Genomic DNA, 27,687 nt, shown 5'->3' on the forward strand with positions numbered 1-27,687 from the left:
GAATACATTGGGAATAGGAAATTAATAAATATTAATGAATATTAAAATACATTTTAATTCCTAAAGCTCTGGTTTAAGAATTGCTTTAATGATGGTTCCGGTTAAGCTGCAACTGTTTTGGTGTTCCAGAATGTTCCTCTCTATCCCCCTACCTGATTGTTGGGCTTGGTGGATAAGCATTTTCCAAAGTAAAGTGTTTCCGTCACACAGAGACTGTTACATGCAGGCCCATCAATAACTCCAGTCTTGTACTTGTCACACTGGAAACAAGAAAATAAAAAGTAGTTAATAGAAAATTGAACATAGAAACATCTAAAGACACTGGGAAGATGTATTTATATCCCTCAAGAGGTGAAGAAGGAAGGCTTTGGAAGTGGGCAGAGCTGGGAATTCAAGCTGTTTACTAGGCGCTGTGTGAAGGAGTAAACTTGTTGCTACCCCATGCACATGAAATTTTGAAACTTTCTCCTTTTCACATGGTACTATTCCTGTGTGTGTGTGCGTGTGCATGCGTGTGTGTGCACACGCACCTGTCCTGAGCTTGAACTCAGGATCTAAGTGCTGTTCCTAAGCATTTTTGTCCAAGAATAGCACTCTATCACTTAAGCCATAGCTGCACTTCCATTTCTTTGTTTGGTGGTTATGTGGAGATAAAGAGTCACAGATTTCCCTGCCCGGGCTAGCTTTGAGCCAAGATCCTCAGATCTCAGCTTCCTGCCACCAGCACCTAGCTGATCCTACTCCTAAGAACTGAGGTGTTCTTTTTCTGTTTTTTTTTTTTTTTTTTTTTTTTCTTTTTTGCCAGTCCTGGGCCTTGGACTCAGGGCCTGAGCACTGTCCCTGGCTTCCTTTTGCTCAAGGTTAGCACTCTGCCACTTGAGCCACAGGGCCACTTCTGGCCGTTTTCTGTATATGTGGTGCTGGGGAATCGAACCCAGGGCCTCATGTATACCAGGCAAGCTCTCTTGCCACTAGGCCATATCCCCAGCCCCCGTGTTCTTTTTCTTTTAAAGGGTCTGGTTTTAGAAATGCATGTAAAAGTTTAAAATAAAAAATAAAATGACAAAGTTACATCTATGATTCTGTCACCCATTAGATCACACAAAATAAGAAAATGAGAAAAAGAAACACAAACTTCTTTTTTTTTTGGCCAGTCCTGGGCCTTGGACTCAGGGCCTGAGCACCGTCCCTGGCTTCTTCCTGCTCAAGGCTAGCACTCTGCCACCTGAGCCACAGCGCCCCTTCTGGCCATTTTCCATATATCCGAGAGCTTCATGTGTAGGAGGCAAGCACTCTTGCCACTAGGCCATACTCCTAGCCCTACAAACTTCATTTTTTATAAAATGAAGTATCAATGCCAGGCATGGTAGTGTATTTTCTTTCTTTTTTACCTATAATGATGAGATTATATTAGTATAAATAATTATAGCAAAATGTTAGGTATAAAATTTTTATTCTCCATGCCCAAGTAAGCCTGAGTGACTGATTCTCTTTGTTCCCATTTTTGTCCTCAGTGTAAAAAGGAGCATTTTCCTTCTGTCCCATAGCTCAGAGAGCACTTAAGCTTTGGCACCTGACTTGTAATGGGTCACAGTGTGAGCAAGCAGAAGGATCAGTAGCATTGATCCACTTGGGAACCCAGTAATGGGTCAGCCAATCAGCCCAGCCTGGGTAATGGCGTTCAAAGATCTGATGGTACTAATAGCCTTCTTTAGTCTTTGGAGTATTGAAAAGAAACTTCTGGCCTGCTGTTGTCATCACTGTATCATCAATCTTGTGCTCAATGTAACCCTGTAAAATCTTGAACCAGGAGTTCTTGACGGAGGTTATTCCATCACTTAATTCTTCCTTTGGTCACCAGAAAATCTCTTTAGGTAGCAGGTTAGAGTCCTCAGATTGCTTTTTTTTTTTTTAATCCCATTTTTTGGAATTCTCATTTCCAGTGGCAAAGACAAGTAATAAGAAGAAAACCGATGATCCAGAAATGGGACTCTTAGTTCAAGGCCATGGGCAGCAGTAGTTTAGTCTACACAGACAACATCAAACAGAGTTCCTTCAGAAGCCTCTTGCTCTCCTCCTCCTTTGCCTTCTCAGGAGAAGGAGCCTGGTGGGAATATATGTAGCCCTGTGTAATTTCATCTGACCCCTCTCCAGAGAAGACCACCACAGTATCTGTTCTTCCAAATATACTTGAAAATCAAATACATACCTACTTGAGTTGTTGTAATATCACAAATTTTCAAAGAAAAGATAACTTCATCCAGGGCCTGAATGCCTTCCTCAGAGTGAAAGAGGACTACATGATGTTCATTTCCAGTATGATTTGCCACTTTACTAGCAGTCAGTAAGTCGGGGCTGTCTTCCATGCCAATCGCAAATGTCTGGAGAGGATATTGCACTTGGGACTCTTTGAGTTGCCTCAGGAGGGTGGCAGACACCAAGCTGGAGTCCATGTCCCCTGATAAAAGGCAAGCAATCCTCGGTCTGTCATCAAACGCTTCGTAATAGCATTGTTGAAAGGATCTGGAGATTGTTCTTTACACTTTCTAACTCAAAACCTCACATCTGTATTTTCAGCACTCCGGCTGTGACAGGAGAATCTTGAATTTGAGGGCAACCTGAGCTACATAGTAAGACCTTATCTCAAGAAAAATGAAAGTATGTCAAACATCTGTTAATAAGGTGGTAGGCACATAGATGTCTGTCAAATTATTCTCTATAGGAAGTGGAACTGTGGCTGAAGTGGGAGCAAAAGAACTCAGAGGCAGAGGCAGGACTGCCCCTCCCCAAAGAAAGATGCTGGCATACTAAAAATCATTTTTCCTGTCCAGGCTGGCTTCGAACCAGCATCCTCAGATCTCATACTCCTGAGTAGGATTACAGGCATGAGCCACTAGAGCCTGGCATGTACATTTTTCAATCCTCAGATTCTCTGTTATCTCCATTTTATTGATAAACTGAGATGAGCTGATATGGATGGATCTGGTCGCTAATCCTAGCTACTCAGAAGTCAGAGCTAGAGGATCAGAAGCTAGCCCAGGCAAACAAATCCATGAGAATTCCAGTGAGCTAGCAAACTAGAAAATGGAGGTGAGGCTCAAGTGGTAGAGAGCTAGCCTTGGGCAGAAAAGCCACTGAAAGTTTTATGCTTAGAATTCAAGCCCCTAGACTGTTGGGAGGGAGGAAGGGAAGGAGGGAGGCAAGCAGGGCAGGCACCGGTGGCTCATGCCTGTAATCCTAGCTACTGAGGAGGCTGAGGTCTGAGGATCACAGTTCATAGTCAGCCCAGGCAGGAAAGTCGGTGAAACTCTTTATCTCCAATTAACCACCAGTAAATCAGAAGTGCTGCTGTGCCTCAAAGTGGTAGAGTGCTAGCCTTGAGCAAAAGAGCACGGGCCAAGTTCAAGCCCTAGGATCACCAAGGAAGAAAGGAAAGAAGGAGGGAGAGAGGGAGGGAGGAAGAGAGAGGGGGAGGGAGGGCAGAAGGAAGGGAGGGAGGGAGGGAGGGAGGGAGGAAGGAAGGAAGGAAGGAAGGAAGGAAGGAAGGAAGGAAGGAAGGAAGGAAGGAAGGAAGGAAGGAAGGAAGGAAGGAAACAGGTGAGGAAGCTGCTGATCAATGGGAGTCTGCCCTCAGTCTTCCCCCAAGGCCAGTAATTCTGTTTAGGAGAAGAATTTGAACTGCTTGTGTTAGTTGAGAGAAGCTGGCAGGGCAGACAGGGTCACTAATGGCTGGGCCAGATACTCCTGCCCCGAGTTCTCACCAATAGTGTCAGGTCACGCTCATTCCCTCCACACCAGCTTCTCAAAGCAGTCAGAACTTAATCCTTGTTTCCTCAAGGCTTTGCACAATGGCTGACACATAATCAGATACATAGAAAAAGCAGCTGCTAATTGTGTGTAATTTGAATGCTGCATTTTAATGCAGAAGAGTATGTCCTCTCATGAATGACTTCTGGATAGGAGTCAAAGCTATCTTCTTCCAATGTTCTGACCTTGGACTCCTGAGTCCCAAAGAACATTGTGTTCTTAATTCTTTTCAAGATTTAAACCTGATCCTGTGACACTCCTTTTCTAAATGTCATACATAACTCTTCCATGTAGCACACAGCACAAGTTGGTAGAAAGTGTTTAGTAAGTGCTTATTAAATTACCAACATAAAGAAAGAACACAGTGGTTGGGCTGGGAATATGGCCTAGTGGTAGAGTACTTGCCTTGTATACATGAAGCCCTGGGTTTGGTTCCTCAGCACCACATATATAGAAAAAGCACATAACTCTTCCGTGTAGCACACAGCACAAGTTGGTAAATCAGTAAATAGTAAAGGCTACTGTGGCATTCATCAACATGAATTAGATTTCTTGTTTTGAGCACAGACTTCTTGCCAAGCTGAATCAAAGAGGTAGTCACAAATAACAGGCTCTTCAGCTCTTCAGCTTGTGGTCCCCTCCCGTTTGCTTTGTGTGTAAAGGGGAGGGGGGCACACACTGTTTTGTTTTATTTTTCCAGCACAGCCATACACACAAAATATAATCACCTATGTTCTAAATAAAAAGGCCCAGAAATTATAAAGAACATTCTACTTCACAATAACAGAATAAGGCTGGGTGCCAGTGGCTCATGCCTGTAATCCTAGCTACTCAGGAGATTGAGATCTGAGGATCAAGGTTTAAAGCCAGCCAAGGGCAGGAAAGTCTGTGAGACTCCTATCTCCAATTAACCACCAGAAAACTGGAAGTGGCACTGTGGCTCAAGTGCTAGAACACTAGCCTTGAGCTGAAGAGGTCAGGGACAGCACCTAAGCCCAGAGTTCAAGCCCCACAACTGACAAAAAGACAAAACAAACAAAACAAAAACAGAATCAGCAGAAAACATCAAAAGTTGTTCCATTCCTAACATCTGAAGTATTACTGTGGTTCTACTGAACAGCACCTCTGTGCTAGCAGTACCTGCTGCACATGGCCAGGAGATGGCATGCTTTAGCTTCATTTTACAAAATCATTCCAGCTGAAGGACTAAATTCATCAACAATAGGACCTGGACCATAGGGGGCGACCACAACACGCATATGTGTAATACTAGGTTTTTTGGTGTGTTATTTTGTTTTGCAGGTCCTGGGGCTTGGACTCAGGCCTGAGTGCTGTCCCTGGCTTCTTTTTGCTCAAGGCTAGCACTCTACCTCTTGAGCCACAGCACCACTTCCAGCCTTTAACGTTTATGTGGTGCTGAGGAATCAAACCCAGGGCTTCATGCATACAAGGTAAGCACTCTACTGCTAAGCCATATTCCCAGTCCCTAATACTAAATTTTAAATTTCTAAGATTCATGTTCAAAAAGTATTTCAAACATAAATGTCAGGTTTTTTTCTTACTAAGGGTTGAGTTCCTCCACTTTATAGATAATATAGTATCTGAAATGACTCCATGTATTCAAAAGATATGTTCTGTAATATACTGCTTGTAAATAACACTTTTCAACTTTATAACATTAAAAATACCTGATTCGAATAAATGTGTAAGAGTGATATGAAAAACTGCCCTGTGGTGAAGGCACCCTTGCACTAACTCATCTGTAACCCATATTTAGGCTTTTAATACTGGATTTTTTTTTTAATGCTTCATTTTTTTCAAAATGAAGAATACTTCTAACTTGATCAGATCAAAAACTTAAAAGTTCACCAACCCTTTTGTTAGTAGTATCTTAGCTTGTTATTAAGAGGCATCCAGGGCTGGGGATATGGCCTAGTGGCAAGAGTGCTTGGCTCGTATACATGAGGCCCTGGGTTCAATTCCCCAGCACCACATATATAGAAAATGGCCAGAAGTGGCACTGTGGCTCAAGTGGCAGAGTGCTAGCCTTGAGCAAAAAGAAGCCAGGGACAGTGCTCAGGCCCTGAGTCCAAGCCCCAGGACTGGCAAAAAAAAAAAAAAAAAAAAAAAGAGGCTTTCCAGAAAAGTAGGAAGTGCAAAGTACTTACTATTATTTTCTTACAGTCCTTTCCTCTGCATAGTTCTGTATAGGTAGAGTACTGCACATATATAATCCAGCTCCCAACGAAAACAGCCAGCCAGGAAAAGAAGAGATACTTCATCCGCACATATGAGAATCGAGCCTGTGAATAAAGAGCAGGTGACAGTCACTCATTCAGCACCACTTTGTCACAATCCTTCATCTGGAGTAATGTACACACACTTCAGTCCGTGTCCCTGGAGTAACCAGTATGCACACGGCAGCTCTAGGACAAAGTGCACTTTCACAGATTCAAACCACATCTGCCTTAGAATAGGAAGACCCATGGTTCTGCCAAGGAAAAACAGGGAACAAAGTATTCTCTAAGTTGTGTAATCTTTCAAGTATATCACCATCAAAAGATACTTATTAAACACAAGCATGTGCACTGTGCTATAGTGTAAGAGCAGATAACAAGAGGCACAACTGTCACTTATTAGAAGTTTACAAATACTGTTTCAGATAATCATGATTAAGTATTTGTGAAGAAAAGCCAGAGTGGTAGATGTCTATAATCTTAGCTACAAGGGAGGCAGAAATTTTAAGAATTCCAATTCAGGGCAGTCCAGGCGAGGGTTAGAGAGACCCTATCTCAAGCTACAAGTCAGGTATAGGAGTGCACACTATTATCCCAGGATTGAGGAAGGCATAGGTAGGAGATTGGCCCTGGGGGGGGGGGGAATGTAAGACCCTACCTTAAAAGAGAGAGACAGAGAGAGAGAAAGAGAGAGAACACGAATGAACAGGGGCCATTGCCTCATTCCTATAATTTTTTTTTGGGGGGGGGCCAGTCCTGGGGCTTGGACTCAGGGCCTGAGCACTGTCCCTGGCTTCTTTTTGCTCAAGGCTAGCACTCTACCTCTTGAGCCACTGCACCACTTCCGGCTTTTCTGTTTATGTGGTGCTGAGGAATTGAACCCAGGGCTTCATGTATTCTAGGTAAGTACTCTACTTCTAAGCCACATTCTCAGCCCCAGGCTGAGATCTTAAGATTATAGTTCAAAATCAATCTGGTCAGCAAAGTCCATGAGACTTTTATATATCCAATTAAGCATGCATGCTCCCACACACACACAGAAATGGAGCTGTGGCTCAAGTGATAGAGTGATAGCCTGGAGCACAAATGCTCAGAGACAGGGCAGAGGCCCTAAGTTCAAACCCCAGGACCAACACACATTCACAAAAAAAAGAGTGAAGCGGGCTGGGGATATGGCCTAGTGGCAAGAGTGCTTGCCTCATATACATGAAGCCCTGGGTTCGATTCCCCAGCACCACATATACAGAAAATGGCCAGAAGTGGCGCTGTGGCTCAAGTGGCAGAGTGCTAGCCTTGAGCAAGAAGAAGCCAGGGACAGTGCTCAGGCCCCGAGTCCAAGGCCCAGGACTGGCAAAAAAAAAAAAAAAAAAAAGAGTGAAGCAAAATGGCTGAGAGGGACTGGGAGGGGCTTAGCAACAGAGTGCTTGCCTAGCATGCACGAAGCCCTGGGTTCAATTCCTCAGCACCACATAATCAGAAAAAGCTGAAAATGGCACTGTGGCTCAAGTGCTAGAGTGTTAGCCTTGAGCAAAAAGAAGCCAGGGACAGTGCTCAGGCCCCAAGTGCAAGCCCCAGGACTGGCAAAACAAAAACAAAAACAAAAACAAAAACAGGCTGGCTTAAGTAGCAGGATTAAATCCCTAGTGCCAGAAAAAAAGAGTAAGAACTGATCTGGCTATGTGTCTAATATCTCTTGGACAACCAGAATAAGAAATCAAACTCTACAGTCATTCCTATATTCTTACTGTATTCTCCAGGTTCCTTCTGTTTAATCACCTACCTGTTTCACCTACTAGATACTGTGGAAACTGAGGAGAAAGTCACAACTATGAGATGAGAAATGGAGAGGAAGAATTAAGCTATATTAATAATACATTACTCCTTGCATGTGTTGATGGTAAGCCACACCACAGGATGCTCTTTGCATTGTTTTGCTCCAGGGCTGAAACTTAGGTTGGTTGGTGCCTTTTCTCCATCAACCACATATCAACCAACTCAATCTTCAAAAGTGGTATGTGGTTAACATAAATGGACATTTATTTTCTGAGTCTGAAGCTCCAGTGGTCTGACACAAACAGAGGACAGAGGACTATGGAGAGAACTGAGCAAACACATTAAAAAGATATACAAACAAGGAAACACTAGTTCTGCTTGTGCAGTCCCAAGCCAGTTTCTCACACTGGCAAACAGTGGGATTCTGTGAGCACTGAGAACATGCAAAGAAAGCAGAGAGAGCCCTAAGTGCACCTGCAGAAGCAATGAGTGCACAGGAAAAAGAGGCTCAGGAAATAGCGAGTTCTTTTGGCTCTCTTTGCTGTTCAGATATCTGTTTTTGTGTGGTTAACAGATGGTGACTCCCGGTACCAAAATCTCAGGACAGTGAATGCAGTAACATGATTAAGTCCTTGAGGTTTATTATTAAAATTTAAAAGGGCCTTTAATGTAACATTTTTGTACTGTCCTAAATGAATTCATTAAAAATGCAGACAGAATTCCACATAAAATCATGTAAATGATAATGAGATACATGCTAAGGGATTTGCTTGAAAGAGTTTTTTTTTTTTTGGTAGGTCGTGGGGCTTGAACTCTGAGTCTGGGCGCTGTCCCTGAGCTCTTCAGCTCAAGATTAGCGCTCTACCACTTGAGCCACAGCGCCACTTCCTGAAAGAGTTTTAAAGTTACCTAGCCCTAACATGAGATCTGGTCTTCAGACATAATCTACTATGTAATAGTATTATGAAAATAAATGACACAGTGCCTGGAGGACACAGCACACTGCTGGGTACACAATAAATAGTCATTTTTGCAAGTCACCGAGCAAGAGGCCAACAAAGCTGTCATTGGTCACTATCTTCTTTCTCGACTTGACAAAAAGAAATCTGAATCTGATCAAGTCTTTCCTGCAATTCCTGGTTTACAGGAAGGGGCAGAGTCAGGCCAAGGAACAAAAGGGACACGGTGAAGCCGATGCTGGGCTGTGGGGCACACTGCAACAAAAACAGCCCTGTCAGCCCTGTCTCTTCAACAGGTAAAGTATAAGGGGAAATCACAGCAGAAACTTTTTGTTTTTTGCCAGTCCTGGGGCTTGAACTCAGGTCCTGAGCACTGCCCCTGGCTTCTTTTTGCTCAAGGCTAGCACTCTACCTCTTGAGCCACAGCACCACTTCTGTCTTTTTCTGTTTATGTTGTGCTGAGGAATAGAACTCAGGGCCTCATGCATGCTAGGCAAGCAAGCACTCTATTGCTAAGCCACATTCTCAGTCCTGAGAAACTTTTTTTTTTTTTGTAGTGGGGCTTGAACTCAGTTGGAAACTGTCCCTGAGGTTTTTTGCTCAAGACTAGCACTCTACCACTTTGAGCCACAGGGCCACTTCCAGTTTTCTGGTGGTTAGTTGGTGACAAGAGCCTCATAGCCTCTCCTGCTTGGTCTGGCTTTGAACCTTGATCGTCAGATCTCAGCCTCATGAATAGTTAGGATTACAGGTGTGAGTCACTGGTGCCTAGCTAGCAGAAATTTGTAGGTTAGAAAATAATTACAAAGGGGGAAATGAGGGAGGAGGTAACAAGTAGAACAAGAAATGTACTCACTGCCTTTCCTATGAATCTGTAACCCCTCTGTACCACACTTTGACAATAAAGAAAAAAAAATAGTTTCAAATAATTATAAAATGTAAAGCTTTTTGGTGTTGTGATCAAATAAAAACTGTAATAAATATAAAGCAAATTTGAGGCATGATAGGAAACATGAGGATATGAAAAGATTATTTCTGAGGTATGGGAATGGTTCTGTGGTAATATTACATGTTTTGACTCCTTCTCTTCCTCCAGTGAGCTACATTTTTCTGCTTCCTCTGACATAAATTGAACAACACCCTGTGAGTGACTTGTCCGGTAAGTGCCAAGATTTTTGCAGAGGAAGTTAGATTAATGATGAATGATGCTCCTGGCACTTTGTAGAGTGCTCGGCCTCATCTGCTGTAGATACAATGACAAAGGAAGAGCACCCAGTTTTACTCCAGCATGCCATGGGAAATGGCTGTGGTGTGGGGGAAACACAAAACAGTATAAAGACCTTCATATGTCCTTTAAGATCTGCAGATTCTGTAGCCTTACATCTTAAAATGACTAAAGAAGAAAAAAAACCAGCCATAAATTACATCTGTAACTATTACCTAATTTTATTTCCCCAGGATGTCACTGGCTAAAATGTTTCTAGTGGTCTGTTCTATACCAAAGGTAATCTAGTCTTTGGTTACCAAATGTGGTCTGACATACTTGTTTATATTAAACTGTCTAAAATTACTGCCTAGCAGCTTCTTTACTCTGCTGATTTTGTGCCTGGATACAAAAGGAACATTGCTTTATTCCCAAATTATGCTCCCCCAAATCATGACAATAGTTTCAGTAAATCTGCTAGATCAGTAATTGTCAACTGGAGTCAATTATGTCTCCTAAGTGCACACATGGCCATGTCTGGAGACAATTTTGTTTTTGTAACTGGGGATTACTACTGGAATCTTGTGCCTAGAGGCAGGAGACACTGCTAAATTTTCAACAATATGTGCTTGCCTTCCATAACAAAGCATTACCCAGCCCCAAGTATCCAACATGCACGACACTGTCACTTTAGTTTAAACTAGCCTTTAATGTGTGAACTAGTACTAATTTAGAAAATAAAATTTATGAGTAAATTATTACCAACCTTTCACTGTAAATAAAATTCTCTGGGGATATAATATATGCACAATGAAAACAAATTTTCTCTATCAATCTCATTTGAACAACTGGCAGCCAATTTTCTTCCTTTTAAATATTGTCCAGCCAGGCAGTGGTGGCTCACGGCTATAAGCCTAGCAACTCAGAAGGCTGAGATTTGAGGACTGTGGTTCAAATCCAGCCTGGGCAGAAAAGTCCCTGTGAGACTCTTTATCACCAACTAACCACTCAAAAATTGGAAGTGGTGCTGTGGCTAAGTGGTAGAGCACTAGTCTTGAGTACAAATGAGACTTGGGGACAGTGCTCAGGCCCTGAGTTTAAGCCTCACAACTGACAAAAAAAAAAAAAGTTTCCCAATCTCAATGTAATCACTTACTTAAGAAGAAAGCGGAACATCTTTAATCTTGTTTATATAATTTTACACAGTTTAAGGGTGTGACTCAAGTTGGTAAAATGCCTGCGTATTAGCAAACACAAGGCCTGAGTTCAAACTTTAACTTCAGTACTGAAAAAGAACACTGTAATTTTAAAGAACTTTTTGAAAGAACTAAGACAGATAATCATTTCTCTAATCCTTTCTACTGTGTGTGTGCACATGTGTGTGTCCATGCAGCATACATTGCTACTGGGGCTTGAACTCAGGGTTTGGGCACTGTCTTTTTATTTTTTTTTTCTTTTGCCAGTCCTAGGGTTTGAATTCAGGGCCTGAGCACTGTCCCTGGCTTCTTTTTGCTCAAGGCTAGCACTCTACCACTTAAACCACAGTGCCACTTCCAGTTTTTTCTGTTTATGTGGTGCTGAGGAATTGAGCCCAGGTCCATGCTAGGCAAGCACTCTACTGCTAAGCCACATTCCCAGCCCTGGGCAGTATCTCTTAGGTTTCTCTTATGGCCAGTGCTTTACCACTTGAGCTATAGCAGAAATATAGCTGCACATTTCTATTTTATTTTGTAAGAACTTCAGAAATAAAATTTCAACATAAAATTTTCATAAAGTTTTAACAAGAAGATGATTTTCTTCACATTTTCTCTGAATGCTGGTTTATATGTCTAGAGGCAAATGGCATAAAAACTCGAACATCTGAGAATTAATTGAATAAGGTAATTCTCAATCCTATGGCTCAGCTGAAGTGTAGAACACATTATTTCAAAGAAATATCATAGTATGGGAAAATGTTCATGATGTGTTCTATAAATGAAAAAATTAGCTTGCAAAGTAGCATGTATGGGCTGGGAATATGCCTTTGTGGTAGAGTGCTGGCCTAGTATGCATAAAGCTGTGGGCTCAATTCCTCAGTACCACATAAACAGAAAACACTGAAAGTGGCACTATGGCTCAAGAGGTGGAGTGGTAGCCTTGAGCAAAAAAAGCTCAGGGACAGTGCCCAGGCCCTGAGTTAAAGCCCCAGAACTCGCAAAAACAAAACAAACAAACAAAAATCAGTATGTGTGGCATGCTCCAGTTTTGCCCCCCCACCCCAACACAAACAAATTGATTTTTTTTTTCCCATTGTAGGGCTTGAACTCAGGGCCTGGACACTCTCCCTGAGCTTCTTTTGCTCAAGGCTAGCACTACCACTTGAGCCACAGTGCCACTTGTGGTTTTTTCTGTGTATATGGTACTGAGGAATCAAACCCAGGGCTTCAGGCATGCTGGGCAAGCACTCTACCACTAAGCCACATTCCCAGCCTCTATTCCTGATTTTTGAGTGATTAATTAGAGATAAGAGTCTCTTGGGAACTTTTCTGTCCAGGCTGGCTTTGAACCACGATCCTCAGATCTCAAGCCTCCTGAATAGTTAGGATTACAGGCATGAGCCACTGGTACCTGGCTACAAGTTGATTTTCCAACAGCCATCCTAAAAGGGAAACCTATTATTTGTTAAGCTATTACAGTATTAGTGAAACATAAAATACTAACTATATCAGAGCTAGGAAGATCCTTAGTGAAATTTTTGTTGGTGGCTCCTGATATGGCAGCTTCAACTCAGGGCCTTCAGCTCTTGCTTGGCTGTGCTCAAGGCTGGAGCACTACCACTTAAGCCATGCTTTCAGATTGACTTTTTGTTAACTGAAGATGGAGTTTCTCAGACTGTTCTGCTTGGGCTGGCTTTAAATCATGATTCTCAGATCTCAGACTCCTGAATAACTAGGATTATAGCTGTGAGTCACAGCATCAAGCTTGATTAAAATATTTTAGTAGGGCTGAGAATGTGGCTTAGCAGTAGAGTGCTTGCCTAGCATGCACGAAGGCCTGGGTTCGATTCCTCAGCACCACGTAAACAGAAAAAGCCAGAAGTGGTGCTATGGCTCAAGAGGTAGAGTGCTAGCCTTGAGCAAAAAGAAGCCAGGAACAGCACTCAGGCCCTGAGTTCCAAGCCCTTAAGGATTAGCCAAAAACAAAACAAAACAAAACAAAACATTTTAGTAGCATTTTTTTTTGTCTTTTCTCTTTTGGTACTGGGGATCAAACCCAGGATGTTGCACTTGCTAGACAAGTGCTCTGCCACTGAGCTACATCCTAGGCCTTGATTAAAATATTTTAATACCAGGTAACAGTACATGCCCCAGAGCAAAAAAAAGGACAATTAAGAAGTCCAGAAGAAATATGGCCTAGTTTGATATAGTCCTTTCTTAGGTGTTTTCCATGTATGTGGATATATAAAATGCATTATTTTTTCAGAAAAACTGAAGTCCTATGCTAACTATAATTTACTTCTTTTTACTTAGTATAAACACATTCCTTTGACTGTAGTCTTGTTTATTTTGTTGTTTGTGTTTGTTTGTTTTTTCTTTGCCAGCCCTGGGGTTTGAATTCAGGGCCTGAGCACTGTCCCTGAGCTTCTTTTGTTCAAGACTGGCACTCTACCACATGAGCCACAGTGCCACTTCCAGCTTTTTCTGTTTATGTGGTACTAAGGAATTAAACCCAGGGCTCCTTGAAAGCTAGGCAAGCACTCTATTACTAAGCCACATTCCCAGATCCTGTTTTTTTTCTTAAAGAATACTTACAATTCACGCTATGTGTTGAATTCAGGGCCTTTTGCCTGCTAGGCTGGTGCTCTACTACTTGAACCATACTTCTATTCCATTCCTCTATTTTTGGGTAGGATCTCACTTTTTGACAGAGCTGGCCCCAAATCTAGGATCCTCCTACCTATGCCTTATATAGCTAGGATTACAGATAGGTACCATCACATCCACCTTATTTGTTGAGATGGGGGGGCGGGGGGTTCCTCATTAATGTCTTGCTAGGCTGATCTTGATATTTGATCCTTGCAATCTCTGCCTCACAAGTAGCTTGGATTTATAGATATGTGCCACTACACCTACCTCTAGACATTTTTATTGTTTCTACTATTGTGCTACAACAATAATAAAGTTATTAACAGCTAATATTTATTAGTGATGTTCCGCATGTGGAACTTTTTTTTTTGCCAGTCCTAGGGCTTAGACTCGGGGCCTGAGTACTGTCCCTGGCTTCTTTTTTGCTCAAGGGTAGCACTGTACCAACTTGAGCCACAGAGCCTATTCTGGCTTTTTCTGTGTCTGTGGTGTTGAGGAATTGAAACCAGCGCTTCAAGCATGCTAGGTAAGCACTCTACCACTAAGCCACATTCCCAGCCCGTCATGTTGAAATCTTTTAATCATGTTCTAGATATTTATTTAATTATCATAACTCTGTGAGCCACTGTGACAATACATGGGCTGGAAAATTCTGACCTATGAGCCAAACCCAGCATATTACCTGGTTTTATAAATTCAGTTTTACTGGAGCACAGTCACCCCGGTTTTTAGTATGTTGTCTAAGTCTATTTTTGTGCTCTACCAGCAGACTTAACGGGATGCAACAGAGACCATCAGTCAGCAAAGTCAAATTATTTTATTGTTGGCTCATCATAGTTTTCTGACCCCTGAAATGTTCAGAAAATGCTCATTCTCTTCTTCTGCCTCACTGTCATTGCTCCACTGATGTTCAGCCACAGCTTGCCAATGTCTGTTAGAAAATGTGATGTAAAAAAAATGTGCAGGGGGCTGGGAATATGGCCTAGGGACAGAGTGCTTGCCTCACATACATGAATCCCTGGATTTGAGTCCTCAGCACCACATATATAGATAAGGCCAGAAGTGGCACTGTGGCTCAAGTGGCAGAGTGCTAGCTTTGAACAAAAAGAAGCCAGGGACAGTGCTCAGGCCCTGAGTCCAAGCCCCAGGACTGGCAAAAAAACACGAAAGTGCAGTTGCAATTGCCTTCTTGACCTTCACACATTGCCAATAGTAAAAAAGGTCCCTGGTACTTTACTGACCCCAAGAGAACAAGAGATGACTTGTTGAACCTGACAAAGCTGAGCCAAACTGCCTAGAACAGCCCAGCCTAAAGGACTCATAGATGTGTGCATAAAAAACACTCACTCATCGCATACCACTGCTGAGTTGTGGGGAACTGCATTGTGTAGCAGTGCTGTGGTAACTAGCAATAGTGGAGGGGATGAATGTTCTCGTGTAAGAACCCTACAAAGCAGGAACTAGTCCTCACCTCACAGAGGCAGAAGCACAGGATCATGCAGGGTTAAGTGAGGCCTTCTCAGTTATAAGCAGGTGAGCCAGGATTTGAGTTGAGGTAACTGGCTTCAGAGCCTATAATCACTCTACAGTATTCCTTACTGTATTAATACAGAAATATTTGCCTGGGTATTAGATTGTCTTGAGGAACAATTTTAGTAAGTGAAATCACCATGTCAAAGGCTATGCCATTTTAAGAGGCTTATGATAATATACTGTTACATTGCTTTCCAAAAACATCCACTGCTTTCTCAGATGTACTTATTTTGCCTTCCTCATTATCCAGTTTGATAGCAATTACAGCTTTAGTTTCATTTTTTTGACGGTGGCCTTTACATTTTAAAATATGCTCTCTGAATGCATAGCAGTGGACCTGGCAAACGTCTAGGACACCTAGATCAGTGGAACACTGAATAGAGCTGGTGACTGAACTCTGGGACTTCTAAAATGTAGAACATCAGGCAAGTACCTGGGGGATCTATTTCAAAATATTTACAGAAGGCAAGAGAGCTAGTCAAATTTAAGTTTCCTCAAGGTAGAGATGACTTGTCAACTTCAGGTATCTTACAAATCACCAAGGCTGAAATCTTTGTGCTTGACCTAGAACAACCAAAACTCAGTGGAATACAGAATGGGCTTTCATGTTCTGTAGGCCCATAGCATGGAAAATGAGGTCCTAAGTGGGGCTTGGAAAACAAAGAGGGCCTCGTTCATTTGAGGCAGACAATAAAATATTAATAGCCATAGCAGATTTTTAGAATAGCCTCAAAAACTGTTTGAAATGATAAAATCCTATTTTGAAAATATTAGAAATCATATAAACCAGATGGCCATTTCCAATTTGGGGATTTTTCCAGACAGGTGATAATCCAAATTTGCCTTTCCATTTCTCTCTTATATTCCAAAGAAGGCTGAAAGCAAAACAAAACCACTACAAAATGGATGACAGCTGCTTTGATCACAGCAATGTCAGCTTAGAAGAAAAGGAGTGGATGTATAAAAATATGCACTGAGACATTGCGGCATTTGAGGTATTTCTACACTATTAGTTATTTACGGAAACATGAATACCTATGAAAACAACAGGCTTCACTGGCCATACTGGAAAATGCTGGAAAACAACTCAAAAAATATGAAAATACACTGACAGAATTAAAATGGGTAAGATGCATGGTAAAGGTAATACAACTATTACCCTAAGTCTCTTTAATATGTGGTACATATCTAAGAAGTAAAAGACACCAGTGGGTTTAAAATATTATACCAAAGACCAAGCTAACTCGACACTATTCAATCAATCAATCTAGCTAGCTATTTATTGTTGGTTGTGGGGCTTGAACTTAGGGCCTCTGCTCTGTCCCTGAGCTTTTGCTCAAGACATGGTCTACCACTTTGAGTCACAGGTCCACTTCTGGATTTCTGGTGGTTAATTGGATAGAAGAGTGTCACAGACTTTCCTACCTGGGCTAGCTTTGAACTGTGATAACTCAGATCTCAGCCTCCAGAGTAGCTAAGATTATGGCATGAACTACCTGGTACCCAGCCCCTTTGACTCTTTATGAAATTTCTAGAAGAGCTCAGAGACAGCTTCTAAGCCCTGAGTTCAAGCCCTACAGCCAACAAAATAAATAAACAAATGGAAGTTCTATTCCCCACTATTTCCTAAATTTTACATATCTATAACTAAGGGATTGACTCTCACTCTGTTTTTCCCAGGTGCATACAGATATCAGGCAAGCCTCCAAAGGTAAGTGCAGACTGCCTGACTCCAGCAGGGTGATCTATCTAAGCCTGGCTGTGAACATTCCATCATGGAACTGAAAAGCCTCCTACCTCCCTTGACCTAATGGCTTTTTCATTAACCTCTGCCTCCTTATTCAGACCTCATGAAACCCCATTCCTACGCTAAGCTCTACATATAGTCTCCAAGCCCACAGGAAGGCTGTGTCTCATGCTGCTCTATCTCAATGAACAGTCCTCACCTGTAGAAGATGGAGCCAGGCCTCTTTCCTTCCTTTTTCCTCTATTTTCCTAACAATACCTATATATCAGGATTGGAAGTATGGCTCAGTTGGTAAAGTGTTAGCCAATAAGTAAAAAGTGTCAGGTACCAAGTTTGAGTCCCAGGCTTAGGCTAAAAAAATAGACAGGAAAAAGAAATCTATCTATGCATTATAATATGACAGTACATGCTCAGATGTGTCAGAAAGAAATTAAGTCTAAAGCAGACTAGTGAATTAAAACAATGTTGAAATTATAGCTTAAATGATTAGCCTACAGTATTTCTTTCTTCTATTTTTTTTTTTTTTGGCTGGTCCTGGGGCTGAACTTGGGGCATGGGTGCTGCCCCGTATGCTCTACCACTTGAGCCACAGTGCCACTTCTGGCTTTTTCTGAGCAGTTTATTGGAGATAAGAATCTCATGGACTTTCCTGCCTGGGCTGGCTCTGAACTGTGATCCTCAGCCTCCTGAGTAGCTTGGATTATAGGCCTGAGCCACCGGCACTGGCCTCAGTGTACAATATTCTATTATACTTAATGAAGATCTTAAATAGAAAATCAGCAAATATTTTTCTGCCAATTTTTACTGAATTTAACAGTAAACAATTTAACAAAACAGGATAGTTGGAATTAACTGCCACACATCACAAATCCTATACACTATAGTAGCTCCATTTGAACAGTGCCAAAACTTATTCCTAAGCTTTGGAGTATCTTTTTTTTTTTTCTTTTTGGTCAGTTGTGGGGTTTGAACTCAGGGCCTGGGCCTTGTCCCTAAGCTCTTCTGCTCAAGGCTAATAGTGCTCACCACTTTGAGCCATATCTCCACTTCTGGTTTTGGGGTGGTTAATTGGAGATGAGTCTTTTTTTTTTTTTTTTGCCAGTACTGGACCTGGAACTCAGGCCCTGAGCACTGTCCCTGGCTTCTTTTTGCTTAAGGCTAGCACTTTGCCACTGGAGCCACAGCGCCACTTCTGGCCATTTTCTATATACGTGGTGCTGAGGAATTGAACCCAGGGCTTCATGTATACAAGGCAAGCACTCTTGCCACTAGGCCATATTCCCAGTGGAGATGAGTCTTATGGGGACTTTTCTTTCCAGGATGGCTGTGATCCTAAGATCTCAGCCTCCTGAGTAGCTAGGATTATAGGCGTGAGCCACTAGTGCCTGGAGGTTTGGATTATCTTTTGTGTGTGTGGGGGGGGGGAGTATTTCTCCTAAAGTGTTGCTATTTTTAAAATACAAATAATCTCTCAATCTCTCTTTTCTTTTCTTTTTTTTTTTTTTTTTTTGGTGCTGGTCCTGAGGCCTAAACCTAGGGATTGGGCACTATCCTTGAGCTTTTTTGTCTTTTTGCCAGTCCTGGGGCTTAGACTCAGGACCTGAGCACTGTCCCTGGCTTCTTTTTGCTCAAGGCTAGTACTCTACCACTTGAGCCACAGCGCCACTTCTGGCCTTTTTTATATATGTGGTGCTGAGGAATCGAACCTAGGGCTTCATGTATACGAAGCAAGCACTCTTGCCACTAGCCCCATCCTTGAGCTTTTTTGCACAAGGCTAGTGTGCTACTACACAAGCCACAGCTCCACTTTCAGCTTTTTCGGTACTAAACTGGAGGTAAGCATCTTACATATACCTTTCTGCTCAGTCTGGCTTCAAACCTCAATCCTCACATCTCACCCTCTTGAGTAGCTAGGATTACAGGTATGAGCCACCAGCACCCAGTGACAAAAAACAACACATTTAAATATTAAAAAAAAATAAATCAGAGCAGAGGTTGCTTTTGTAAGGTCCACTCCCCGGAGGGCTCTATGCAGATGTCCTACCCCAACCCCCCCCCCCCGCCCCCAGTCTGCACCCAGTACCTGCATTACCTAGGTAACTGGCACACCTGGAAGAAGTTACCTCCTCCTTCTCTGAGGTCACGTCCAATCCATCTGAACATACCTCCTGCCCCTGCCTAGATAAGATGTGGCCCTTCTCTCAGGCCATGCATCATCTCGGCCACAGGCCAGCAGTTCAGGAATTAATTTTTCTCTCCTGCCTGAATACCACATGGTGTTCTCCTTTATCGGCTACCTACTTTAATAAATCTTACAGCTTTGGTGAGGGATTGACTGAGAAGAGTCACAAGAGAAGTCATTAGGGAGATGAAAACACTCTGTTCTTACAGGGGTGAGGGTTAGACTATGAATGCACGCATTTGTTAAAGCTGATCAAACTAAATAAAGGAAAATTCGAGCATATCATATGTAAATTATGCCACCACAAGAAAAAATTTAAAATATAACAAATACTAAGGTACTATTATATTTTAAAGTATCTTATTTTCAAATACTGAAGAATAGTCAGAGTTGGGCACGAGAGGTTTATGACTGTAGTCTCAGCTATTTGAGGAGGACCACAGCCTGGGCAAAAAGTTCACAAGATACCATGGGCACAATGTCTGCCACACCAGCTATGCCAGAGGCTATTAACTGGAGGACCATAGTTCCAGAACAGCCAGGACAAAAAAAGTTCAGGACATCTCAATAAATGGGGGCTGGGGATATGGCCTAGTGGCAAGAGTGCTTGCCTTGTATACATGAGGCCCTAGGTTCGATTCCCCAGCACCACATATACAGAAAACAGCCAGACGTGGTGCTGTGGCTCAAGTGGCAGAGTGCTAGCCTTGAGCAAAAAGAAGCCAGGGACAGTGCTCAAGCCCTGAGTCCAAGAACCAGGACTGGCCAAAAAAGAAAAAAAAAAGAAAAAGAAAAGGCTAGAAATGGTGGTACATACTTGTCATCCTAGATTCAGGGAGATGCATAAACAGGAGGACTACAGTACAGGACAATCTAAAAAACAGAATAGTCAGGAAGACTATTCTCCAGGGTCTAGGAAATGAGAAGCAGATGGAAAGAGAAAACCTGGGAGACAGGAAGCAGAATGAATAGAATTTCATAAAAACAGACCAGGGGCTGAAAATGAAGGAGAAAATAAGTAGAACTTACAAATTTCCAATTTAAGCAAGATCGACTGAGCTGGAGGTAGGGATTTGGGAAAGTAAGAAAAACCATGGGAGTAGGTATCATAACTTGAATTGGATCACTGCAGAGCACATAAAAGCAAACAGGAGCAGACCCAGAAGGTGAAAACTAGACTAGCATAACATGGAAATCATGGAGGGGATTTCAAATAGAGAGAATGTTCAATGGTATCAAAAGCTGGAGACTAGGTGCTGGGAATGTGACTTAGCAGTAGAGTGCTTGCCTAGCATGCACGAAGCCCTGGGTTCAATTCCTCAGCACCACACAAACAGAAAAAGCTGGAAGTGGCGCTGTGGCTCAAGTGATAGACTGCTAGCCTTGAGCAAAAAAGAAGCCATGGACAGTGCTCAGGCCCCAAGTCCAAGCGCCAGGACTGGCAAAAAAACAAAAACAAAACAAAATCTGGAGACTAAAAAACATTCACTGAATCTAGTGAGGGAGTCACTAGAGCAAGGTTATTACAGAGAAGTCCGATTAGACTGAAGATCAGAAGATATGAAAATAAAGACAACCAGGTGGATAATGGTAAAGAGAAGGATGACTAAGAAGGAGAAAAAAAAGGCTTACAGTATTTCTGACACAGAAGGCTTTTTTTAAAGTGAAGAGAAAGTAGCATAAGTTCATGTATGGCTAGGAACGTCACAGAGAGATGCTGCCAGATAAAGAGCACAAGGTTCCTGAGTGATAAGACGGGAGAGATCAAGAGAAGAGGTGAAGGGCTGGATCACACTCAAGGGGAGACCCTGCCTTCACAATGCCTGAAGGGGAGAAGGAAAGATGTGCACATGTATGGCTGCAGGTGGAGAGATGGGACAGTTTCTTCCAGAAGACGTTTATGCTCTCTGTCTTTGAGAATGAAGAGAGAAACCTCAAGCTTCAAAAAAATTACCATGAGCTATGATGTCTTTTTTTAAATTTTATCTCAGGAGGCTGAGATCTCAAGATCACAATTCAAAGCCAACCTAGGTAGGAAAGTCTGTGAGACTCTTATCTCCAATGAGCCACAAAAATGCTAGAAGTGGAGTTATGGCTCAAATGGTAAGCACTAGCCTTGAGCAAAAAAGCTAGAGAACAGCGCCGAGGCCCAGAGTTCAAGCAAGCCCCAGGACCATCATGACAACAAACAAAGTAAGGTGCTTAACAAGATACAGTGAATAAATGGTCAAGGATGATTTTCTGACAACCTCAGTCAGATCCAAGATCATGGAGGAATTTTGCAGTGGTTTCTCTGGAGGTGTGTTGTTCCACTATGACTACTCTGTTTTTGTTTTTATTTTATTTTATTTTATTTTTTTTGGCCAGTCCTGGGGCTTGGACTCAGGGCCTGAGCACTGTCCCTGGCTTCTTTTTGCTCAAAGCTAGCACTCTGCCAACTTGAGCCACAGTGCCACTTCTTGCCTTTTCTATATATGTGGTGCTGAGGAATCGAACCTAGGGCTTCCTGTATAGGAGGCAAGTACTCTTGCCACTAGGCCAAATTCCCAACCCTTGTATTTGTTTTCTTTTTCTACTGTTTGTTCATGTATATGTCTTTGGGAGTTTACTAATGGAGGGACAAAGGGTGAACAAATGCAGCAATGGTACTCACTAGACACTATGTTGAAAATGAAGTATACCACGTGTAGATGGGGACAGGAGGGAAAAACTGGGAGAGAGCAAGGGAAAGAGTGACATTGTCCAAAAAGAAATGCTACATTATATGACTTATATAACTATAACCCCTTTGTACATCACCCTTATAACAATAATATATGTATATATATATATATATATTTTTTTTTTAAAGAGTAGTCATAGTGGGGGCTGGGGATATGGCCTAGTGGCAAGAGTGCTTACCTCGTATACATGAAGCCCTGGGTTCGATTCCCTAGCACCACATATATAGAAAACAGCCAGAAGTGGCGCTGTGGCTCAAGTGGCAGAGTGCTAGCCTTGAGCAAAAAGAAGCCAGGGACAGTGCTCAGGCCCTGAGTCCAAGGCCCAGGACTGGCAAAAAAAAAAGAAGAAGAAGAAGAAATGAAGGAACATATTACTTCAGAGCTTAGAAAGTTCTTTAGCTTTCCTTCTTTCTGCAGTCAGTGGAGCTCAGGTAGGAGTTTTTGCCGTCTTTTTTTTTTTTTTTTTTTTGCCAGTCCTGGGCCTTGGACTCAGGGCCTGAGCACTGTCCCTGGCTTCTTCCCACTCAAGGCTAGCACTCCGCCACTTGAGCCACAGCGCCGCTTCTGGCCGTTTTCTGTATATGTGGTGGTGCTGGGGAATCGAACCTAGGGCCTCATGTATCCGAGGCAGGCACTCTTGCCACTAGGCTATATCCCCAGCCCCAGTTTTTGCCGTCTTTGAGCCAAATAAATTGTGAAGGATCAGGCAAGCCAAACAGTTAAGAAATAGAGCAGGTTCCTTCAAAAAGAGTAAGAATACAAGGCACACGCTTTTCAACTTTTTGTTGATTCAGAGTTGCTCAAACATTTGATCAAACATTTTTTTTCAACATGTGAGGGCTTGGGAAAATTTTAACAATACTTTGCTTTTAAAATTCTTACCTAACCCGTGTGTGTGTGTGGATGGTGGGGTGGTCCTGGGGCTTGAAATCAGTGTCTGGGCGTGCACAGGCACACCCAGTAATCGAGTTTGAACTCAGGGCCTGTACCCTCCGGGCTTTTTTGTTCACAGCTAGTACTGCTCAACTACTTAAGCCACACTTCCAATTCTGGTTTTCTTCTAGTTAACTGAAGATTTGTCTGTCCACACAGGCTTCAAACCACAACCAATTCTCAGTCTCTGCCTCCTGAATAGATAGGATTAAGCCAGCCCCTTGGTTTATAGGGTCATATTTACTCATCATAACAAGATTCATTATTCAGTGCTAGGAATGTGGCTTAGCGGTAGAGTGCTTGCCTAGCATGCATGAAGCCCTGGATTTGATTCCTCAGCACCACATAAATAGAAAAGGCTGGAAGTGGGGCTATGGCTCAAGTAGTAGAGCACTAGCCTTGAGCACAGAAAGGCTCAGGGACAGAGCCCTGAATTCAAACCCCAGGACTGGCAAAAATATGGGGCCAATACAGGGGCCTGAACTCAGGGCCTGGGCACTGTCCCTGGCACTCTACCACTTGAGCCACAGTGCCAATTCCAGCTTTATCTGTTTATGTGGTACTGAGGAATCAAACCCAGGGCTTCATGCATGCCAGGAAAGCAACCTACCACTAAGCCACATTCCCAGAGAACCTCATACTCTTGCTTAGCTTTTTCCACTCAAAGCTGGCATTCTAGGCTGGCACACTAGAGCCAAAGTGGCACTTCTAGATTTTTTTTTTTTTTTTTTTTTTTTTTTGCCAGTCCTGGGGCTTTGGACTCGGGCCTGAGCACTGTCCCTGGCTTGTTTTTGCTCAAGGCTGGCACTCTGCCACTTGAGCCACAGCGCCACTTCTGGCCATTTTCTGTATATGTGGTGCTGGGGAATTGAACCCAGGGTTTCATGTATACGAGGCAAGCACTCTTTGCCACTAGGCCATATCCCCAGCCCCCCACTTCTAGTTTTTGAATGGTTAACTGGAGATAAGAATCTCTCAGCCTTTTCTACCCGGGCTGACTTCAACCATGATCCCCAGATCTCAGCCTCCTCAGTACCTAGGATTATGGCATGAGCCACCAGTGCCTGGCTTTAACATAATTCTTGATGAAAAAAGTATTAATCAACTCAGCATGAAATTCTTATCCAAGGGAAAACTGCCATTAATCAAAATGATAAATTATTTGAAACAAATCTATTCCAGTGCAGGTAGCACATCAGAGGTCTAGCCAGACAGTCTACAAAGTTAATAATTACCAAGAACTAAGGTTCTAACTCCCAGGATTCAAAGATTCATGACACATGCTTCTTTCCCTCAATGAGATGGAACTCCAAGAGATGGAAACAGGAGGATTGTATTGTTGTTGTTATGCTTAATGTACTAGGTGAATTTCCTTTGGCGTACCACCCCTGTGGTCACTGGATATGACTTTGGTACACTGGATATTGTATATATGCTTATCTGAACTAGGGCAGGGAAAGAAAAATGAGGGAGGTGTAACAAAAAAGACAAGAAATGTACTTACTACCTTATTATGTAACTGTACCCCCTCTGTACATCACCTTGTCAATAAAATTTAATTTAAATGCTCAAAGAGCTCACAGTTTAGATGAGACAAAGGGAAAAAGGTAATGACCATGCTGTATGATAAAAACTATATTCAGGATATGATCTCCAAAAAGATATTTAGCTGGAGATGATTTGGGGTGAGGGAAATTTGAAGAAAAACTTCCTGGAAGAGATGGTACCTGAATTCAGTCTTGAATGACTATGGCCTGTTTTACAACTGTATTTCACTAGAGTGTTGGTCCATGATTACTTGTGGCATGGCTGTAGTAATCCAGCCCCAAATCTCTTTCTAAGGGAATGAATCCTGGCAAATAAGCTAGGGTAAAGACAATGGGTTTGTGTACGAGGGGCAAGGTAATAATACTGTGGCTTCCACAAGACCGACCAGCTAAAGAACTAAACAGAACATACGTGTTTCAGAGAATGTTGTTACCAACCTGGGAGTGGCAGAATTCACCATAGGAATCAAATGTAAGAGGAAGGAAAGGGGTGGGGTGTGGGGCGTGGTGTCGGAGTGAAAAACATTCATAGAACAAGGCTGGAGAAATAACCATCTACAGAGTGTCTGGGAGAACTGCACTGGGAGGAAGATATGAGCCATCCCTGGAGACTGTGAATGAGTTCAGGAAGGGTTAGAGGAAGCCAGAGCTCTACTATTGGGAAGCTAAGGATTACTTGTTGCTGTTATTGACTTAAAAAAGACTTTTTTAAAGACCAGGTTGCTTCATCCTAGGTTGCATAAGAAAAGTATGAGACACTATTCTAGTCCTCAAGGGGTTTCTGATTCTGTTGCAGAAGCAATTCTGTGTTCTAGTTTTTAAATGCTACACAAATAAACTCTGGATAGATGCATTTTGAAAGACCTCCCCCAGAAAAGGAGAGTGTGGAAGTAGAACACAAACACGAGAATATCTGACCTAGAGAACATGTATTGAAAAGAGATTAAAAAGCCCTGCAGTGGAATAAGGGAGCATATACAGGGAGTGTGGTGACCAGAAGTAAATGGTAAGCCCTTTGTCTGGGTTTTAAGTGCCCCTGAGGAAGGAAATGAGTGCACCTGAGGAAGGTAGCGGTAGAGCAAGTTCTTGGTCAGCTTGTCCCAAGGGTGACAAGCTAGAGACAGACCAATTCCTCAGTGGTAGGAGGAAGGGAAGATCAAGACTGTGAGGACCTAGAGGTCTGGGCCTACAAGTCCTGATAGTTATGTAAGTCAGGGAAGGAGTTGGAAAAGATTTCTAGTCAGGAGTAGCACAGACTTAACTGTGAGATGAGCTTTAAAAGGTGCACTGCTTGAGCAGGAGGTAGTCTGGAAAAGGTGCTTTAACTTGGTCACCTCACTAGAGATGGGGCCTAGGTAGGAATGGGGGCTGAAAGTTTGATCTTACCTCTGTTTTCAAACACTGAGTGAGGGTAGTCACTAGTAAATGTATCATAAAATGCACAGGGAAAGGATAGCCTTGTCCTGTCCTCCCTCACTCCTTGGCTCTCTACAATTACTTAGAGAAAGTCTTCAGTCATCAGATCCTGGTTGTAAGGTTTACCGCAGGTCAGAGGTTACTTCCCAAGAGGATTAAGCCCTCACATTAACCTTCTCTATGAAGTCTGAGAATTATAAATCAAGAGCTAAGGGAGTGGCTCTAGTGAAAAGAGTGTTTGCCCAGAATGCTTGAGGCTCTGAGTTCAAGTAAAAACAATGCCCTAAAAATGTTAATATCTAAATACTGTGTAAAACATTATTTTAGTTATTAACAGAATCTTTTGAAAAATATTTGTGTTTTCAGTTTAACTTTAATAAAGTCTTAATTGTTTGGAAGCTTTCTCTTATTCTACTATTTCATAGGTCCTTTTTACTTAGTAATAGCATTTTCATCAATCTTTCCTTTATTGATAATTGATCATTTTTTCACTGAAAAATATTCATTTCAAAAGCCGAAAAACACAAGAAAATAGATGACTAAAACAAATAATAGCCTTAAAATAGTTGACTAATTTCTTTAACATTTGAAGTTTTTCCTTTCAGCCTTTTTGTTTGTTCCTTTTCCTTTTCTAATATTACAGTGCTGCATCTTGTTTAACTGAATTTCTTTTTTTTTTTGGGCCAGTCCTGGGCCTTGGACTCAGGGCCTGAGCACTGTCCCTGGCTTCCTTTTGCTCAAGGCTAGCACTCTGCCACTTGAGCCACAGCGCCACTTCTGGCCGTTTTCTGTATATGTGGTGCTGGGGAATCGAACCCAGGGCCTCATGCATATGAGGCAGGCTCTCTTGCCACTAGGCCATATCCCCAGCCCCTTAACTGAATTTCTTAATCTTCTGGTAAACAATGCTTAAGGGAGAGGACTTTCCAGATGATTTTTTTGGGCCCAATTATGCAATTCTGTCTTGGGGAAACAATTCATTAGCAAACTACACTTAAGTTTAATTAAGACACCAACCTAATACATGTTCTTACAGACCAGTCAGTGTATTGGGCCCATCAGAGTGCCCTTGCTAAGATGACAACTGGCTAACATCTTAGGATGCCTGTATGTCTCTGGCAGTACTTTAGAAATCTGCAGGTCTTTTGCAATATATATTCTATTCCTATATTCATCATATTTTGTTTCAGCCAACTAAAAGTTTTCTGGTTTGTTCTCCAACAATGTCATGTGAGCATTTTAACCTGGGCACACATGAATGTTAACTTCAAGAATGAAACAAGGGGGCCAGGAAATAAGAGTGACACACAAAAACAACCCCAGTGCAGCAATATACAACCTTCCCTACTCTCAATCTTTTCCCCTGAAAACTTTGGCTCACACTCCGGTATTAATGTTCTAGAAAAGTCTGTCAACCATAGCACTCAGTTTTCATCCCTTCTGCATTCTAAGATAATCTCTCCTGTTTTCCAAATCATTGTTGCCATATAGCTTAGTGTAAATCCTGCTTTTTTATTATCTGCAATCTGTATGACTGATTGATTGAGCTCCACTTCTGGCTTTTTGGTGGTTAATTGCAGATTAAGAGTCTCATGGACTTTCTTACCCAGGCTGGCTTCAAACCATGATACTAAGTTCTTAGCCTTCCAAGTAGCTAGGATTACAAACAAGTGTGACCCACCAACGCCTGGCTTTAGTCTGCCTTCTAATACTGCTATTGTACTTTGCATATCTCTTAACTAGCCATGCTTACTGCTCACTTGTTCACGACAGTCTATATT

The 27,687-nt window shown here is 42.3% G+C and overlaps 1 protein-coding gene across 1 annotated transcript in view; it reads right to left on the reverse strand.

Moving 5' to 3' along the window:
* Dipk1a (divergent protein kinase domain 1A) overlaps positions 1-27,687 on the reverse strand; it is a 65,850-nt gene that overhangs the window by 7,197 nt on the left and 30,966 nt on the right. The window contains exons 2-3 of the mRNA XM_048351977.1: positions 5,976-6,110; positions 153-260 (exon numbers count right to left, since the gene is read on the reverse strand). Of these exons, the coding sequence (XP_048207934.1) occupies positions 153-260; positions 5,976-6,110 (243 nt within the window). The remainder of the gene's footprint in view (positions 1-152; positions 261-5,975; positions 6,111-27,687) is intronic.

This window comes from Perognathus longimembris, chromosome 7 (assembly GCF_023159225.1).
Source record: "Perognathus longimembris pacificus isolate PPM17 chromosome 7, ASM2315922v1, whole genome shotgun sequence".
Lineage (NCBI taxonomy): Eukaryota > Metazoa > Chordata > Mammalia > Rodentia > Heteromyidae > Perognathus > Perognathus longimembris.